This window comes from Pelodiscus sinensis, chromosome 27 (assembly GCF_052426305.1).
Source record: "Pelodiscus sinensis isolate ZL-2025 chromosome 27, ASM5242630v1, whole genome shotgun sequence".
Classification (NCBI taxonomy): Eukaryota; Metazoa; Chordata; order Testudines; family Trionychidae; genus Pelodiscus; species Pelodiscus sinensis.
The window spans coordinates 1,503,023-1,521,913 of record NC_143078.1 but is presented as its reverse complement, the minus strand read 5'-3'; the positions used below and the strand labels follow the sequence as shown (position 1 = coordinate 1,521,913).

The 18,891-nt window shown below is 51.9% G+C and overlaps 1 protein-coding gene across 4 annotated transcripts in view; it reads right to left on the bottom strand.

Annotated features, from left to right (window-relative positions):
- Positions 1 to 3,107: 3,107 nt before the first annotated feature.
- The window catches only part of SYT6 (synaptotagmin 6), a 107,356-nt gene continuing 91,572 nt past the window's right edge, over positions 3,108 to 18,891 (bottom strand). For 2 of the 4 annotated variants that reach the window (XM_075910402.2, XM_089773720.1), the window contains exons 7-10: positions 14,770 to 14,890; positions 11,420 to 11,591; positions 10,423 to 10,573; positions 3,108 to 5,192 (exon numbers count right to left, since the gene is read on the bottom strand). In XM_075910402.2, coding sequence (XP_075766517.2) covers positions 5,121 to 5,192; positions 10,423 to 10,573; positions 11,420 to 11,591; positions 14,770 to 14,890 — 516 coding nt within the window. In that variant the 3' untranslated portion in view covers positions 3,108 to 5,120. The remainder of the gene's footprint in view (positions 5,193 to 10,422; positions 10,574 to 11,419; positions 11,592 to 14,769; positions 14,891 to 18,891) is intronic. The other 2 variants (XM_089773721.1, XM_089773722.1) reach the window with 1 other exon arrangement.

Sequence of the window (18,891 nt, the reverse complement as noted above, 5' to 3'; positions counted from 1 at the left end):
CATATGACAGTTCATGGTGCCAGCTAGCAGCCCCGGCCACCTGGCTGAGTGGGCAGCACTAGGCCTGGCCTGGCAAAGCAATTCAATAGTCTGCATTGACGGCCTTCTGGCCTAACGGCAGCATGCAGCCCGCTCCGGGTAGGGGATCCGTGAGGCCCCAGCCCAGGACCCTAGACGTGACGGGTGAGCTGAGCACGGGGCCAACGGGGAAACGCGCGGTCGCTGCCTCGCATCCCGGCAGCACTACTGGCCCCAAGTCCTGTTACCCTGGGCTACTTCCTACTGGGGACTTGGCTCTCAATTGCACAGGTGAGGGGCCCTTCTTCCAGTCTTTCCCTGGCATCTTCCATCTCTCAGGGCAGGCCTGCGGGCTCAACACCCTGGGAGGGTTGGCTGCCTCCTTCCCTGGTCCAGCCCCAGCTGAGCCTGGCCCTGCAATCTTGGCTTGCTGCTAGGAGGGGAGTCGATGTTCACCGTATCCACGGGGCCAGGACAAGAAGCAATGGGCTTGCATTGCAGCAAGGGAGATTAGTGACGCTACGGAAACACTGTGGGTTGGGCTAAGCGCTGGAACAAATTGCTTAATGTTACCAAATGTGGGATCTTGGGAACAAGTTGGTCAAACACCTGCCAGGGATGGTCTAGACCAGCCGTTCCCAGCCTTTTCCAGATGGGGACCCATTTTGACAATTCAGGCGACCCAGGGCAATTCAGAAAGTGTGTGACTGGCTCCTTAAGAGCCACCTGGGGAGACACCTGGCGACCCTTTGGAAATGGAATGGCGACCCAGATTTGGGTCCCGACCCATGGGCTGGGCAGCCCTGCTCTAGATAGTCCTGCCTTAGTGCAGGGGGCTGGCCTAGGCACCCCACCCATTTCATCAAGCTGACTGGGGTTACTCCAGAGCTGCAGCCGCGTATGGTCTCCCGTGCAGTGTGGCCCTTTATACAGCTCCGTCTGGAATTGCACCAGATGTTTCTGCCCATCTGCCAGGTGCTGATGAGCACACCGTGGGTTGAGTGTCCCCTTGCCAAGAGCCTCGCACAGCCCCCCCCCCCGTCTAGCGGCGGGTTTCTGGCCCGCCGGGCTGGGGGTGTTACTCAGTTGCGAAGCAGCAGCGTTTCAGCAGCGCCTCTGGCAATCAATCGCGAGAGGAAATTGATTATCTGTGTGAAGCGGGGATTAAAAATAGAAGCCAGCCCCCACGACTGTTTTGACTAAGTCCCAGCTAAGAAGCGATGAGTGAAAGGCCGTGATTTTGCTGCAGCAGCGATTCCGAGCAGGGGGGATTAAGGAAGCCAGGACTGAGTGAGCGGCAGGGAGTGATTAGTACGTTTTTAGATAGCAGCGTCTTATCTTCTATCTGAAACAGGCCATGCAGCTGCCAGGCGTATGTGAGCTCTGCAGCCGTAACCCCCGCTGGGAGCCTGGCTCTGAGCCCCAGGTTAGCCCAGCTGGGGTGTGGGCTGCCCGGCCGTGACTCCCCTGGGCCTGCACTACCAGGTGTGTGTTGCTGGGATTGCTGCCAGCACAGGCCAGGTAGCTTTGGGCTACAGTGAGCTGAGCCAGCCTCCAGTTCCTGCCAGGGAGTTGAGGAGGGGCTAGCAGGAAGCACTGGAAGGGGTCTCATCACTCGCTGCAGAGGGAGCCGGTTACCAGCCTTCAGTGTGTGGGTGCCGTGAGTTCACAGGGTCATTCTGCCCCAGTTGGTGGCTCAGGGACAGCCAGAGCGTGGGGTTGTGTCTGTGGCCATTGTGGCAAGTAGCCACTGATGGACCTGTCCTATATTAACTTAGCTAGCTCTTTTATTAACCCAGTGATAGTCTGGCCTTCACAACATCTCCTGGCAATGAGTCACACAGGTTACCTGTGTGTTGTATGACAGGACTTCCTTCCATCGGTTAAAAACCTGCTGGGTCATGTCATCATGTGGCCTCTAGTTTTTGTCTGATGTCGCTTGTAAACAATGCTCCCCTATTCCCTTCCTCCGTCCCATTCATGATTGCATAAGTCTTTGTCAGACCTGCCCCCCACCGTCTTTGATTGCCTGTGTCCTAGACGAAGTGCAAGGTCAGTCTTTGCACCGTCCATAGGCATTCACTTCAAAACCAACAAATAGTCCTGCAGCACCATAGAGACGAACAAACCGTGTCCATGGTCCCAGGAGCTTTCATGGGCACCACCCACTTCTTCCGATGCAAATAGGGATTCGGTTTGGGAATCGGTATTGTGAACTGGTAAAGGTTTTCCTACTAAAAGGCACAGGACGCTCTTGGAAGGGATACACTGCCCAGCAGGTGTTTGTAGGCCACCACGGGGTACTACATGGCTGGTACCAGTCACCACAGTTCATTATGTGCCAGTGCTGCAGTTTTGCTGCGTGTCTTTTACAAACAAATGGGGTCAGTGGACTGACAAGCAATGTGCTGTGCTGGACCGACACCTGGTGAAAGAGAGACGCTTTCAAGCTTACGTGGAGCTCTTCTATCGCCATCAAACAGTGGTCCAATTACAGAGCTGCCCTCCGTTAAAAGTATTTGCGCAAGAGAGCGTCTATACTGGCATGTGCCTTTGCGCAAAAGATTTGCTTTTGCGCAAAAGCATCCGTGCCAGTGTAGACGCTCTCTTGCGCAAGAAAGATCCGATGGCCATTTTAGCCATTGGGCTTTCTTGCGCAATAAATTAACGTGGCTGTCTTAATTGGCCCTCTTGCGCAAGAATACTTGCGCAAGAGAGCTTACCCCTGAGTGGGAGCGTCAGAGTATTTGTGCAAGAACCACTGAGTTTGTACATTACAAAGTCAGTGTTCTTGCACAAATACTCGCGGCCAGTGTAGACAGGCGGCAAGATGTTGCGCAAAAGCGGTCGCTTTTCCGCAAAATCATGCCAGTCTAGATGCAGCCAGGGAGTGCTTTCCCAAGAGAAACAAGCATTTGGGCCCGTAAAACAGGTGTTTTAAATTAAATCTTTTATTGAGTTTCTGCTCCTGTAGCATGTGGGACATGTAGACATTTACCATGCAAGGTCTCGTGAGAAGTTAGGTTTTTGTGCTTGACCAAACAGTCTCCCTTTCACTCAGCAAAGACAACCAGGTCAGTCTAGAACATTCAGACCAGTCAGCCAGGATGCACAGGAGGGGTTGGTACATGGTGTGACATTTCGGGAAACTGAGGCTGAGCTGGAAATTGTGATTGCTGGGCTCAGGTGCTTCCTACCCTGACTGAACATACATGTACATTGATGATTGGAGAGGAAGGGAATAGTTGCCTAAAACTGTTTAATATCAGTGAACCAAGCAACACTAAAGTATTTGCCAACTTAGAGAACAGAAATCCAAGATGAAGTCTCAGAAGATCCATTTGCTGATAGATACCAGATGACATTGTGGGTTGTGCACTGAGATGTGGCAACTTCATATGCTGGACCTTGCAGCCAGTGGAATTAGCAGCTCTTCACTATTCACAACATAGACTTCCCTGGGTTTGAGATTTTAGACACTTTTCTTATTAAACAGTCACTAACAACTCATGGACAAATTTAAAGTAGGGCTGTCAATCAATCAGTTAACCCAAGAGATTAATGCAAAACAAAGTAACTAAATTAAAATGTTTGTTATTAATTACAGTTTTAATTGCAATGTTAAATTGGCATCTATTGTTTAAATTTATTATAAATATTTTTGACATTTTCCTACATTTTCAAATATATTGGTGTCAATTACAATACAGAATACAAAGTGTACAGTGCTCCTTTTATATTACATTACAAATATTTGCCCTGAAAAAAAAGGAACAAAATAGTATTTCAGTTCACTTCATACAAGTATTGTAGTGTAATCTCTCTATGGTGGAAGTGCAATTTACAAATATAGATTTTTTACATAACTGTACTGAAAAACAAAACAAGGTAAAACTTTAGAGCCTATGAGTCCACACAGTCCTACTTCTTGTTCAGCCAATCACTCCGACAAACAAGTTTGTTTTCACTTATGGGATATAATGCTGCCTGCTTCTTCTTTACAGTTGCACCTGAAAGTGAGAACAGGCACCACGTGGCACTGCTGTAGCCAACGTTGCAAAATATTTATGTGCCAGATAAGTGTGCCCATTTCTGCTTCCACCATCATTCCCGAGAACATGCTTCCAGACTGAATTTCAATTGGCATTCTATTATTGTTTAACAGTGCAATTCACTTGCCATTAAACACAACTTTTTACAAATCTCACAATTAACTGCAATTTTTAAAATTGTTTGACAGCCTTCGATTAAAGCTTTTTTAATATAAAACACTTGTGTTGATATTTTTGTGCTTCCCTCTACTCTCTCTCACGCTGTACTACCATGACCCTTTATGAAGCAGATCTAGTGTTCATGCAGGACTTTCACCTATTCCCATAACCCATTTCCCACCTCACATCAGAACCCTCCTTGTGGGAAAACAGTCCTCTTCACTCCACAACAGTCAAGTGATGTCACAGGGGAATGAGCAGCAGGAGCAGACAGGATCTTAAGTAACTATATTCATGCAAATAGGCCTAGGGAGACTACAAATACAGAAAATGGGCCGTTTTCCCTGAGGAATCAACAAATCTTTAATACATCACAGAAGGAAGTTGGGGTACACACGGCACAGACTTTGAAAGGCTCATGAACATTTCCACACAAAGAAGAAACCTGTAAACATGTGGCTGAATTCAGACTGATCACAACAATAAAGAGCGGGTCACATGAAATTTAATCAGTGCTCCTATTTATACTGTTCCAATCAGAAAATGTAGCCGCATGCTTCTTCCCATGCCTCTTCCCCCGGGCATGTCATCGGTGCTTGTAGCAGCTCTGCTATTGGTCCAACATTTTACAGCCCAAGCTTCCAGCTCACGTTTACGTTTCGTTCCATCTTTCTCCTCTGGCAGCCGATCCATAAAACGCAAGCCACAAACATCGTAACTTTGGGAGACATAACAGACCAAGACAAATTTGACGACAAAGTGTTTCTTCTGCCTCTGCCTCCACTGGAACAGCGGGGCCCGGAGCATCTCGCTGCTGCCAAGATGTTCAGACTGGAGGACAAGTGCAAAAGAACTTTGTTGAGTCCCATTCTAGTTCCCTGCTTTGGTGGTTCAGGGTGTGGGAGGTGGCTTAGGAGAGGGACATGAGCCTTGGCTGTCGAAGCTCGCTGCTCGGCCTTGCCACTGATGGGAGAGAAAAGCAGCACGTTATTCTCAGTAACCGCTCCCCCGTCCCTTGTCACAACCTCTGTCTTACTCCCCGCCGCTCATCTGCTGCACAAGGGGATTTAGTTAACCCCTGATTCCACCACTTGGTCATCAGCACCTCCCCGGTGGCAGCGACACCCGCCCGCCTGGCACCACCTATGGAGGGCTGCCCATGCGTGTTATTGCTTTCACAACCCCCAGGCCCATGCACCTTAGCCTGAGAAAGTTTGCCCTCCATTTGCCCTCCCTTTGTTTCCTGCAACAACTTTTTTTTTAACATTGATCTATTGCAAAGTGAATTAAATCATTGAAGTAACAACAGATAATGTGACTCCAAAGGACCCAGTGCCCTAGTGCCAGAGCCATTTTTCAAACTGAAAATCAGATCAGACCGGGGATGGATGGACGGGTTAGGAAGCAGTAAATGCTTCATTGTCAGGGCTTCAGACCATCAATTATTAGCAATTTGTCTTGGAGCTATTCTTGTTGTTTAAAACCAATATTGCTTGCGGTCTTGCCAGTCTCTCTCTCTCTCTCTCTCTCTCTCGGATTTTCTTGCATGCAAATGACAAACTACATGCATCTCCCAAAGACTGCAGGGAACGCGGTATTTCCCATTGCCCCTTCTATCTCCTGTGGCAGTGCTGGCCACCCCCAAACCAGCGCAGATCTTTGCATGCAAGTATCAGTGCACAGTGTGCATGAAGTTCACATAACAGAGAAAATTCACCAGCTGATTTGCACTGAAGTGAACGAATCCAGCCCATAGTCACATGCTGACTGGCTCTGCCACAGGCTTTGCCTGTTCCAGTCCAAAGTGCAGTAGGAATGGAGACCAATGCTCTCAACCATCACCCATGCACATGAGTCCCTTGCACTTAATACCCCCTTTGCACAGATATAAATGGTGCTGTGCGGTGGTGGAAGGCAGTGGCTTGTCGGGCCTTTCACCAGCAATGAAAGTAACTTAAAATTCCTTACCGGTGCTGTCCTATTGCAACCCAGCGCCAGCCGGCTCTTTGAGCAGCTCCCTGCAGGCTTTTGCCACAGCTGAGCCAGCTCTTGGGCACCCCCGCGTCCCATCACCTTGGCCTTTCCCCCTCACTCGCTACCCTGGAGTCCCTGTCCCGTCCACACGCAGTCCCCTCCTGCACTCGGATGGCAGGTCAGAGCTATGGGCTCTGTGTGGGGCGGCTGGCTTCAGAGATCCCCTTTCCGACACCCTCCGAACACACTTGACGGCCTCCAAACATTCTCCTTCAGTCTTTCCCTGTTTTGCACTTCAGAAATGTGGCTGTGGGGCCCAGCCCCTCAGTCTTGGGGCCTGCTGGTGACCAACCAGAGAGAGATGCTTACAAATCCTGCCTCCATGCAAGTGTCATTAATACTAAACCCAGAGGGCTGCACGCAGGACCCCAGTGCTGCCTAAGCTAGCTCCGTGCATGCGGGAGCATCTCACTCCCCACGGGCTCTGCGGTGGGCACAGTCCAGCTGCCCAAGAGGCTCTGTTCTGCCTGGCCGGACTGAGAGGTCTCCAGCCAATGCTGAGCAGGTCACAGGGGAAGGCAGCTGGCCATTGCCCTTCCTGGCTCGGCTCTGCCGTCACACTCCCACGAATGGAGAGCTGCCGCTACGCTAGCAGCAGACCTGCTTTCATGGCCTAGCTGGACAAATATCCATGCTGGGAAGGCCGGGAGAAAACCGGGGGGTTAAGGGTTATTGTATACTCCTCCTCCAAGAGGGTGGGCACGGTGTGTTTCCAAAGCAACCCACTACACAGTGGAGTGCACAGTGGAAGTACTGCCTGCGCAGAGGACTCAGCCTGGGCTCTCGGCTCTAGGGTACCTTATGGCAAGAAAACCATTCAGCAGCGCTGCTGCCAATTCTGCTTGGCTGCTCGCTGCAACCTAACGCTCCAGATGAAAGCTCAGTGGCAGAGCGACCTACAGGAACGAGGGGACAGCAGACATGACTCCGGAAATAGGGTCTCCGTGGAGCTGAGGATGCGCCAGTGAAGCTTGGCTCCTGGTCTTACAATAGTAATGGTATCCGTTCCTCACAGTGCAGGAAGCCCTAGTGAGGCCAGGGTCAAGTGACCTACGAATCCTGAGAACCCTCCAGGTATCTTCCCTCTCCCAGGGCAGAGAAGTGAGCCGTTCCTGTCCGAACAACAGCAAGGGAAGCATCAGTCACTGCAGGGCCAGACAAGACTCAAAAGCCTGGAGAAGCCTGGCTTTGCCAATCTTTAAAGATGAGCCGTTATCCTTCATTATGGCCTTAAGCCTGCTTCGGGCCAAGGTCATCACTTTTCTCGGGAGAAATTGTAAACAAATAAACGCCCAAGAGCTGAATGTTGAAACTGCCTGGCCTTGTTCGAGGCACGTTTTATTCTGGGCTGGTGATGTTATTTGGTGCTCCCCGAGAGCCCCATCTCCACTTTCCACTCTTCCCTTTAATGTTCATACAAAGACACTGATTTTCAAAACTGCTTCCTGCAAACAGGGTCTTTCAGTGCCGTGGCTGACTGACACGCTGAAGTATTCTGAGGGCCGGAAAGGAATGGGAATGGCTGATGCTCCTTAGTACTGTGATGAATTCATTGATTTCAAGCAAGGTCCTTCCTAGCAGGGAAAATCTCTTTCCGGTTCTTTAGTTGATGTCTGTGATCTTATTCAAAGAGCAAAGTGTGACAAGAACAGAGATTTCTGCTCCGCTCCCTAGACAAGGGCCGGACGGGTGCGGATTAGAAATGTGCAACAATTAGCAAGAAACTCCACATTGCCCAGGAAAAGGTGACCGCTTCCGTTTACACATGTGCAGTCTAGGTGGGCAGTAAGGGGAGCCCTGTGCGCAGAGGAGGGAGGACAGGCGTAAGAACCAAAGGGGACAAAGCACATCAGGCTCACACCATTTTCTGTTTTGCACTTCAGATCACTTAAAACCCACCAGAATTCAACCGGGTTCCCTGGCTTTTGACTAAGACCCAAGGCCGCCTGAGAGAGGTTGGTCCCCACAGCAATGCACAGTAAACTGCCCACCCCAGGGCAGGGGGGAGCCACAGCTGCTTATTGTGACAAGTTACCCAGCCCAGGTGCTTTCACCAAAGGCTCTTACGATGCAGGTGAGGCGGCCGAGGACCGTGACAGCTGAGACAAGAATTCCAAACTGCCACCCGGGCCTGTCTTGAGAAGTGGGACCAGAGATCCGAGCCCTCATGGTGAGAACGGAGGCACTCAGCTCCCTTGCTGGAAAGCTCAGCTGCCCACCGGGGATCTGACAAGACTCGCCTGCTGGAAGCCCTGGGAGCAGGGTACCTTGTATTTGTCGCTTCTGTGAGCCGGGGCACTGAGCATGGCAGCGGGTGATGCCCAAGCCCACACAACCGACCTTTAAGGAGCGGGAGGAAGGGGATGCACACGGATGAAACGGCCGCTAGCAGATAACAACTTGCCACCAGAATTCAAGGCATTTTCTAGAGTTTCACCCCCTTATCACACTGGGATCGTGTCCTTTTGACCTCCCAAACACCCTCAGTAGGAAAGCGATTGGCGGGCCAGCAGCGGGGGATGCTCTAGAGGGAGATTAAGCAAAGGTGCCTTGACCCTAAACTCTTACAGGATTGCATCTATATTTACTGCAACAGATCAATCCCAGTTCCGCAGTCACTGCTGCTGGAGACTCTGGAAAGCTTTTGGCTGGGTTGTGCTACCTGGGTTTAGATGTTTTGCTCCTCTCCACAAGAGGTGCAGAAAGGCGGGCTGAACAACAGATCCATACATACCGGGGCCATTTGCTTGCTAGCTCTGTGCAGTGGGTTGTGGCAGGAACACAGGACTCGATGCTGGGCTTTTCTAATTGTTCCCCCGGTCTGCTCAGCATAGAGTGGAATGATGCATTTGATTTTTGTGCGGCCCAGCAGTGGGTGGTGATTTTCATTTTGCAGCCCATTCATCTTCAGTGTATTGTGCCTGTTTCCTTGAATTTCCTTGTAAATAGCTGAAGCTTTCCTTGTTTGTTACCAAAAATGTTATAGGAACTGAGCTTAGAAACTGCAACCGGGGTCTTAAGTAGAATGGAATGAAATCCTGGAGACTACCAAGTGGAGAAATGATTCTCTCCTGCATCTGGAGCCACTGATCCTGCAAAGACTAAGATTCCTGATTAATGGATCACTGAATGCTGCGTATTTAGGTTTCAAAGGGGACACTGATTCAGGCCACTGTATCTGGCCTCCAGCGGAGCTCAACCCTGCCCAGGAGCAGCCTGAGGCCGGCTGTGGCAGCTGGCGCCCCAGGCGGGCTGCGCGATCCGCGCCCCCACCTGCACGGCCGTCAATGGCCATGACATCATCGGCGGGCGCCTGGGCCAGCAGTGCTCTAGGCAACTGCCTAGTTCGCCTAGGCTCATGGGCCGCCCCTGACCCTGCCACTTCAGAGAGCAGCACGCGCCTTGTGCTGCACCTCGCCACTAGGCAGCGCTGCCCAGGAGGGGATGCTGTCCTGGCTGTGGCCGTGGCGGGGATGTTATTGTCTTGAGTGTCTTAGCTGGCACAGCTATGAATGGTGCTTTGATTATCGTCACTGACGTGCCATTGATGTGCCTGGTGTTGGGCAGGTCAACATCCACACCTGTGCCCCCAGGGACTTACCAACCAAATTAGACAGCTGGCAAAGGAGAGCAGGCGGCTGCGTGAGAAGGGCAGGAAATGGAGAGTGAGGGAGAGGGAAAGCTTGTGCTTGGCCAGGAAGTTGTCCAGCCTTTGAAGTCCAGTGACCGCTGAGCGGAAGGAAGATGCAGGGAAAGGCTGTTGTGAGCTGTTTGGAGCAGTTACACTTGCTCTGTTTATGCTCAGAAAGGCTTGAGGATGAGTCAACAGAAAACTCGTTTAGGGGCACAAATTAAGAACAGAACCATGCGTGAGCCTGGGGCTGTTTACTCTGGCTCACAGCGACGATGTTGCCTTTCCCGACTGTTCTCTCTCCGGATACAGAAAGAGCCCACAAAACCAAACCGCTGTGCGAATGCCGTCCCCTTCCGCTCCTGCTCGCCAGCCCCCGCAAGCGTTTCAAGCCAGAGCAGCGAGGCCCCCTCCCGCCAAGGCTCTGCTCAGCCAGTCGCACACGCCCCAGGTGCGACTAGCAGCTTTTTGCACAAGCTCAGCCGTGTGCGGCACACGCAGGCGAGGGGAGCCAGCCACCTCACGCACCTCCTTGAAGGATTTCTTCACCTCCACCAGCGGGTGCCAGTGTGCGATGGGCTTGCGAGGGTAGGCCAGCATCTCGTTCCAGTGGTCTCGGCCCAGGCCCTCAGCATTGAGCCCCACGCGGCAGACGCCAATGATCTCGTTGTGACCCACTCTGAAAGGCAACGGAAATGGCGTAAGAACTTGGCTGGAAAGGGCACGGGCACGTCGCCTGTACAGGCCCACAGCCCGCGCGGCCTGGGAATCGCCTCTGGGCTGCTCAGACAACGTCTGCCGGTCCCTTGCGACGGGCACGGTGCCCAGCACAGCGGGGCCCCGATCGCAGCTGGGCCTCGGGGAGCTACCAAACCAGAAATGAGCGTCGAGCTGACGGCTTAGCCATGCACGGGTCTCTTGGGATTCTGTCTGCAGGCTGACCCCAGACAAGGGCAACCGGCAGGATCCCATGCAACCACTGAGCACTTGGGAGGCCACCCAGGAGAGTCAGGTGCCACCCAGACAATTAACAGAGCACCCCGAGCCGGAGCAGGCGTTTCTCCTGGTGGTGCTCACCTGCACAGGCCTCAGTGCACACAACAAAATGTATTCTGCACATGGCTGGGAAAATGTAGCGGGACCATTGCACTGGGCGTGTGTTCTCAGAACCGAGGAGGAGAATAAGTGCTAGGGTCGCTAATGAGCGGATCTTCAGATGCCGACTGCTCCACTTTGGGGGAGCGGTTTGCCCGCGAACAGGGACGGTGACTCAGAGGAAATGCAGCTACAGGGTATAATTCTGCTCATTCAAGGAGAAAATGACTTAAAAGCAAAGGGTCAGGGTTACCGTGCTCATGTTTCAAGCAGCATAATTACCCACAGCATTAAATATACAAGCCACTTTGCAATGCATCGCTACAGGGCTCATGCTGACTCAAACCAGGTGTGCAATCCAGGCAGGAATACCAAGTGATTTGGAACTGGATGGGATGTTCATGTCTTTTGCTCTCCAGCGCCCACCTACCTATCATAATCCATGACAGAGATAAGCAGGCTGACTTGATCCATGTTCTCCGGAGGAATGTCAAATATTATCGCCTCATTGTAGGTAGGATTAAGAGTGTTTTTCTTAATGGTGGTTTTCTTCTTTTTCAGCCTCCGCCCATCACAGAGCAGAGACACCTTCACATATGGATCTGAGGAAGAAGGGAAGAGAAAAACTTACTGTTCATGGAGGATCATTTCATCCTAACAGCAGGCAAATACAATGCGTAACACCACCTCTGGGAATGTCTGTAAGAGGCCATTCCCCTCGGCTAGTTAATTAAGAAACTCCATCCACCCTTTTCTTTTGTCTGCAAATATTCCAATCCCTGTCCAACAGCAGCATCTGAAGGCTCAGTAACAGGGGTGAGCAGCAATTGGAGATTAAATAAGAGTATAGGGGGTGTTGGTTGGTTGGTTTTTTTTGTTTGTTTGTTTTTTGCTGCAAAAAGAAAATGCATTGAAACCCATATACCACAGGATGCAGGAATGGCAGAGACAAGAACCCCATTTGAATTTCCCTGCAATAATATCAGACATTTACCTGAGAGAACTCCACCTGCCATGGCCAAGGAGAAGAGGGAAGCCAACTGAACTGTTCTCTTCACCAGCTCGCCGCTGGGAAGTGAATGTGCAATAACCCAGCACACATGGGCTGTCTCTAGACTGGCCAGTTTTTCTGGAAAATCAGCCGCTTTCCCGGAAAAACTTGCCAGCTGTCTACACTGGCCGCTTGAATTTCCGCAAAAGCACTGACTTCCTACTGTAAGAAATCAGTGCTTCTTGCGGAAATACTATGCTGCTCCCATTCGGGCAAAAGTCCCTTTTGCGCAAAGCATTTCCGGAAAATCATGCCAATCTAGACGCAGCCCTGGGGCCCTCAGGGGTTGAAACTGGGGCCTTCAGCACCGAAGCAAAGTTTTCTACCGCTTCAATTAAAGGAGGAACTCCATGAAGCTGGCAGAAGAAGGAGACTGCTAGCCTGTAGTGGCCCAACGAACAGAATGGGACCCAGCACACGTTTTGCTGGTGCGTTGCATATGGTGTGCAACAGGAACGACTCATTTCTCTGGTACAAATAGACAATTCAGCTGCCATCTGTATCACTTCAGCATGACGGTCAGGCTCCTCAGGAGACTTTTTCAGGTAGCAGAATCCTCCCTTGTACGGTTTCCCATTAGGTTTCACCCTGCCCTTGCCTTGATACATCAGACTGTAAGTTACCCCAGGAAGGTGCCATGCGCCCCCCACAGACTCCTCGCTCTATTTCAAAGCAGAGGGAAGGTTCCACCGAACAAGCCAGCCCTGGCCACTTTGCACCTTCGCCCCAAAGCTTTCAATTCCTGTTTAGTTTTTGTCATTTTGTGTTGTCAGTTCTTTGGGGAAGTCACCTGGGTCCTCCTACGAGTTTGCCCAGATGATGGAGCTGAACTGAGTCTGCAAATGCAAATGAATCTGCAAATCTGGCAGCCCCCAAACATTTTCTGAAACTAAACGACAACTTCAGCCCTTGAAGAACAGAGTAAAAGGTTAACAGCCACCTTTACAGAGCTCTCTTGCTGCCATGGCTTTCTCACTCTCAAAGCAGGCACGGAGCATGCAGTCTGATTAGATAAAGCAGCCTTGTATCTTAACCAAAAGAGGTTCTATTTCTAGGAGCATCCTCTGGGAAGGTTTCTGTGTGACAAGTCTGCATGTTGAGGAAATAAACGGTCGGCACATCAGAGGCCTGACAGCAAGAAGTGGAAAAAATAATGGCCACAATGGCATGTTACACGAGCTGCAGTTTTTTCCTGCAAAGAATTCTGAATCCAGAGCATCTCTAAACAGTCTGAGAGCAGAGCAAGGCAATCGCTTCTCTGTCCACTTTGAGGACACACTGGAGAACTGGTCTGAGGTAAACAGGATGAAGTTTACTAAGGACAAATGCAAAGTGCCCCACTTAAGAAGGAACAATCAGTTTCACACACACAGAATGGGAAGTGACTGTCTGGGAAGCAGTACTGCAGAAAGGGATCTAGGGGTCAGAGTGGACCTCAAGCTAAATAGGAGTCAGCAGTGTGATGCTGTTGCAAAAAAGCAAACATGATTCTGGGATACATTAACGGGAGTGTTGTGAGCAAGACACGAGAAGTCATTCTTCTGCTCTGCTCTGTGCTGATTAGGCCTCAGCTGGAGTATTGTGTTCAGTTCTGGACACCATATTTCAAGAAAGATGTGGAGAAATTGGAGAGGGTCCAGAGAAGAGCAACAAGAATGATGAAAGGTCCAGAGAACATGGCTTATGAAGCCAGGCTGAAAGAACTGGGCTTGTTTAGCTTGGAAAGGAGAAGGCTGAGAGGGGACATGATAGCAGTTTTCAAGTCTCTGAAAGGGTGTCACAAGGAGGAGGGAGAAAACTTGTTCTCCTTGGCCTCAGAGGATAGAACAAGAAGCAATGGGCTTAAACTGCAGCAAGGGAGGTTTAGGTTGGACATTAGGGAAAACTTCCTGCCAGCCAGGGCGATTAAAAGCCCCTTTTCTGGGTGTGAGAGGGCAGGGGAAAGAAGAGGAGGTTGAGCAGCCGGGGCTGGTTTTGGCAGGGTGCCTCTATCTTATGAGCACAGTTCAGCTGCTGTGGAAATCTCGAGGCGCTGGAGTAAACAAGCAGCGTCTTATTGCAGAGCTACTAAGCTGCCTTCCCCCAGAAACTGGGATTGTCAGGCATTTCGACCTGGGGTAAGTTCCATCTGAGCACAAGTCCGGCTCAGAGATCTCTTCAGTTAGCATTACCATTTATGAAAAGCTCGGCAGCAGAATTCAGGTACTTTCATGTAGACCTTTGGCTAAGAAACTGGCTTTCCCGTTGAACGCGTTTGTGCAGGCGAGTGCCAGCACGGTTCGGGTTTTGGAACCGTGAACGTACTAACCCGTGCTAACCGATCAAACTCTCTTCCCCCCCGGGTCACACACAGGTGCTCATCATTGGGTCCACCAGCTACATTCGGCCCTTGCTGCCTGCCCCGTCCCCTGTGGCCTGGGAGTGCTGAGAAGCTGGGGGCACGAAGGGAGGTGCCCAAGCTCCAATCCGCCAGCCCCCTGCTGTTGTAAGAGGCGCTGCAGGAGGGTGTGTCCAGCTGAGAAGAGGACCCGTGCATGCCTCCCCACACTCCTGGGGGCGTGGAATGTGGCTCTGAGTAGGGTCGAGCTTCCCAGATTAGTTCTATTATAAAGCTTTGTGAGTGCAGCCCCACACCTCTGTGTGCACCCCCCTTGTCAGGACACCTCAGCACCAACACCAACTCGCCCAGCCTCCGGGCACAGGCACGCCCGGAGCAAACCCCCACGTACCTGAGTAGCCAGTAATGTCCATCGCTTTAAGATTCCTGCATTTAATGACGGTTAAGGTGAGGCGACCTGCAGTTGGCAAATAGCAAAGGGAAAACATGATCTCCCCCAGGTCCACGCTTTCCTTTAACAAAAGAGGAGACAGAGCGTTAGAGGTGAGTAAGAGCCAGCCAAGGCCCTGCGCTGCCGCTCTTACCCCCTTTTCCTCTGACTGCAGAACTGCTTCACTTCTCGCTCACGCACCCGAAGCACGCGGGGGATGCAGTCTAAATGCTAGCGCTGCGCATGGCTCCCACCGAAAGGCCCCTGTGCGCCTGGCTTGCGCGCTGGGGGGAGCTGGCATGGCTTCCAAACCCGAATTCCGCACATAGTCCCTGGTCAGTCCAGAGGTCTTGTGAAAACCAGTCAGCTTCCCGCTCAAACACCTGCCCCGCGCCCCGTTTCTCTGCCCCCCGGGGTGATGGACAAGACAGACGCCCTGTGGGTGAACATCAGTGTTTCGACAGACGGGCCTTGTTGGGTAGCGGGCAGAGACTTGGGGCGTTACGCTGAGCCCTGGACAAAGGCTCTTCCTCAGCTCAGCCTACTTCCCTCCTTTGTTCTGTTTTACTGCTGGCTACAAAAGGGTCCCCTCCGCCCCGCCAACACACACACACGCTGCTCAGACCCTTCCACTGGTTTTTTAGTCTCAACAGTGAGCCCGCTCCTCTTACTGGAGTAAATACCTGCCCAGATGTTGCTTTCCCACAGCCATTTGAACAACTTCCTCTAGGTGGCGACGGAACCTCTCCCTTTTGTCAGACACAGCCTCACATCTGCCCTGCCGCCTCATTAAATCATTAATGGCGTGTAATGAGGCAGGAATCTCTGGACTCCCACAGCTGGGGGGGGGGGGGGGGGGGGTGCAGAGGTAACACTCTCAGCTCAGCCGTCACTGTTCTCCATGAATCCTTGCAAATTGGATTGTATCTAAGTCAGAGGCTCAGAAATCCCATTTTAAACAGCTGCTGCCACTCTGATCCCAGCACTGAGTGCCCAACAGCCAGGGGCGGCCCTTATATAGCCACTAAAAATCTCAGCCCACGCCAAGCACAGCTTTAGCTGGCTAACACACTGCACCCTAACTGAGCGCAGGTGCTGCCTGTGACCCCAGGCTGCAGCCTCAGACCCTATCAGTACTCACCGTATATGCCTCCAAGATCAGGGCCTCATTGTGCTGCACATGGCCCGTACATCTCGTCAGAGATGGCGCTTTCCCCACAGAGCACAAGACAGACACGGGATGGGAGGGAAAACTGAGGCCAAGGAAGGGGAAGTGATTTGCCCAAGGTCACCTAGCAGCTCAGTAGCAGAGCTGCAAATAGAACTCAGAGCTCCTGATACTTCATCCCATGCCCTGACCACACAGACGGGAGATGCCTGTCTCCATGAGAGTGACCCTTGAGGAGACAGTGTATGCTGGGCCGGATTTGTCAGTCTCATTAGCTGAGGGGGAGCTGCATTGCAGACAGCCTGGAAAGCACTAATCATCCAAACCACAAGCCACACAATCCCCGCACCTTCTGGATGTGACACAAGGTGATTTTCATTTTCCTGCCCAGCTGGACACACAATTACAGACTTTAAAGTTGCCACTCTCAAGCAAAAATCCCTTCTAAACCACATTGTCTCTGAGCTGGAATTCATATGCAAATTACAGACCGTGGGAATGGGGCTGACTAGGGACTGGGAACGGCTTGCTCATTCCGGTAAGTACTTTTCCAGGTTAGGAGTTCTCCCCCTCTTATCCCCATAGTGATAGAGATACAGCCGTGTTAGTCTGGTGTAGCTGTCTTTTGTTTCTTATCCCCATCCACCCTGATGGAATTCGCTCTGAGGTAACACTCCCCTCTCCCCACCCCATTACCGGTTCCTTTTCCTGTCACTGCATGCACCTGACGAAGTGAGCTGCAGTGCACAGAAGCTTCTGCCCTAATAAAACTGTTCATCTTGACAGTGCCACCAGACTCCTTGCTGTTTTTGCTGAAACAGACTCCCACGGCTCCCTCTCTGAAGCCTTCCTGGTTTGGTTTCACTGGCCGGGGTATCACCCTGCCCTAGTGCTGTATCACTTGGAGAATTTCCTCGGGACCTCATGTGCAAACTTGCTATGAGCTGGGAGACTGTTCCTCCCGGAGTCACTGGAACTGCCCCTGGAGCGGGGGGGTGAGAGTTCCCACGGTGCAACCCCCCTCCGCCGCGCCCAGCACCGCGCCGTCCGCTGCCCAGCGCAGTGCTGCACTTTGCTTGGGCTTGATCTGAATGAGCACACGAGTACAGTCTGCCTCATACACTGGGCTTCTGCAGTGGAGCCCAATTCCCACCAGAATAGTTCACTCTAATCAACTCTTGCCATCGTGCTGCATTATTAATGGCTGGCAGTGGAAAGCCGAGCCCTTCGCAGGCAGTGCTCCTAAGGGGCTGCTGGGAAGGGCTGCCAAGGGGACAATCAGAATTCAATCAGTTTCATTTACCGGACTCTGCTCCTTCCCTCAGTTCAACGCCAGAGGCACCCACATCTTGCTAGCTGGGTGCTCATGAAACTCAGCGCGAACAGATCTGCTGGCTGCTGGTGCTGCCCTCACCTGTGCAGCGCCCAGCGCCCGCTGCTCACCGCAGTGTGGACAAGAGAAATGACGTTTCTCAGGAAATACAAGGAACAGGGGGCAATATAAAGAGGGGGGAAGAGCCTGACAGGCCCTTGTCTCAGAGTCTGTAGCTCTCCTCCACGCTGCCTTTGCCTTCCAACCTCACTGTCTGTGGTGCAAATGCCAGGTGGTACATTTGCCAGCCTGCTCCCTGATCCGCCCCCCCGTCAGTGTGCTCGTCTGTGAAAGGGCACAATGCACCTCCACCTCCCTTGCATCCCAGCTCGAGGCTGCATGTGACCGGAGCGTGACTGGCAACTCCAGAGAGCACGGCTGTTTCTGAAAGAGCTTTGGGGGACATGCCCGTGTGTGGGTAATAAAGAGGAGCACACACTTGATCCACAGCCTCGCGCGCGTGATTCAGTATCTGAGCAGCTGTGTGTCTGCAACTTCCAGCTCGTAACTAGCTTTTCCAAGGCCCTTGCGCCTTTGTGCGGATGACGGGGGGAGCTGGCGCAGGACAGCGGCAGAAGGAAGCTGGCGGTCTTGGCTCCTCTCAGGAGCAGCAATGGCTTGCCGGGAGGGTGGAGAAGAGCTCCGTTGTCTTGGGAGCAGCAGGCTAGTGTTGGCAGAATTGCTTCTGAGGGATGGGCCACTAGTAGGCAGCCACTGACACATGCCAGACTGGCTTAGATTCCAGGAGCTCCACCGAGGTAGCTTAGCAAAGCGGAGGTTGAGGGCTGCCTTGAGTACAGCCTCCACCTATCTACCTGGGAAACAAGTATTTAATGAGGGGATCTTTAATCCCGCAGACAGCTCCAGGCTGGACACACGGCACATGGCTCTTACATCACCCCTTGGAACCACGCACCGAGGGTCACAGTGGAGTCTCCATTACAGGCGGTTTTAAAATCCAGAGCGGGTGCTTTCTGAGACCTCTGCTCTTGGGACAAATGGTCAATGCTCCCTGCTGGCCTTGGACTCTGAGTGAAGCTGTGTTTCTCACTGAAGCAGGAAGACGTCTGGTGCAGTCTGAGGAGATGTGTTGCAAATTAAGAGAGCCAGGGAGCTGGTGCAGAACTCCGAATGTTGTTCCTTCCAGCCCAGCTTGCTCTGCCAAAAATACACATTCTCTCCTGAGCATTGCTGGGTTTGTTGATAGGCTGCTTGTCCCTATGTACCAAGCTAAGCTCCAGGGAAGCTGGCTACAAACAGAGCTACTGGGATGTGTTTGCCAAATGCTCATACTCATTTGTAATGGCACCCAAATGATGCTTCTTTCAAGAACAGCCTTGAGCTAGCAGAGCTATGCAAGGCAAAAGAGCATGTCCCAGAGCCATCGCCTCCTGTGAGACCGGTGTCCCCAAGACTTGTCATCTGGCATACCGACAGGGCAGAGGATGCAGCTTTGTACCTGAACCATAAAACAATACTATCAGGAAATCACCAAATCTGAAGAGACAAGCTTAAACCGGGTGTGGACACAACAGCCACCTCA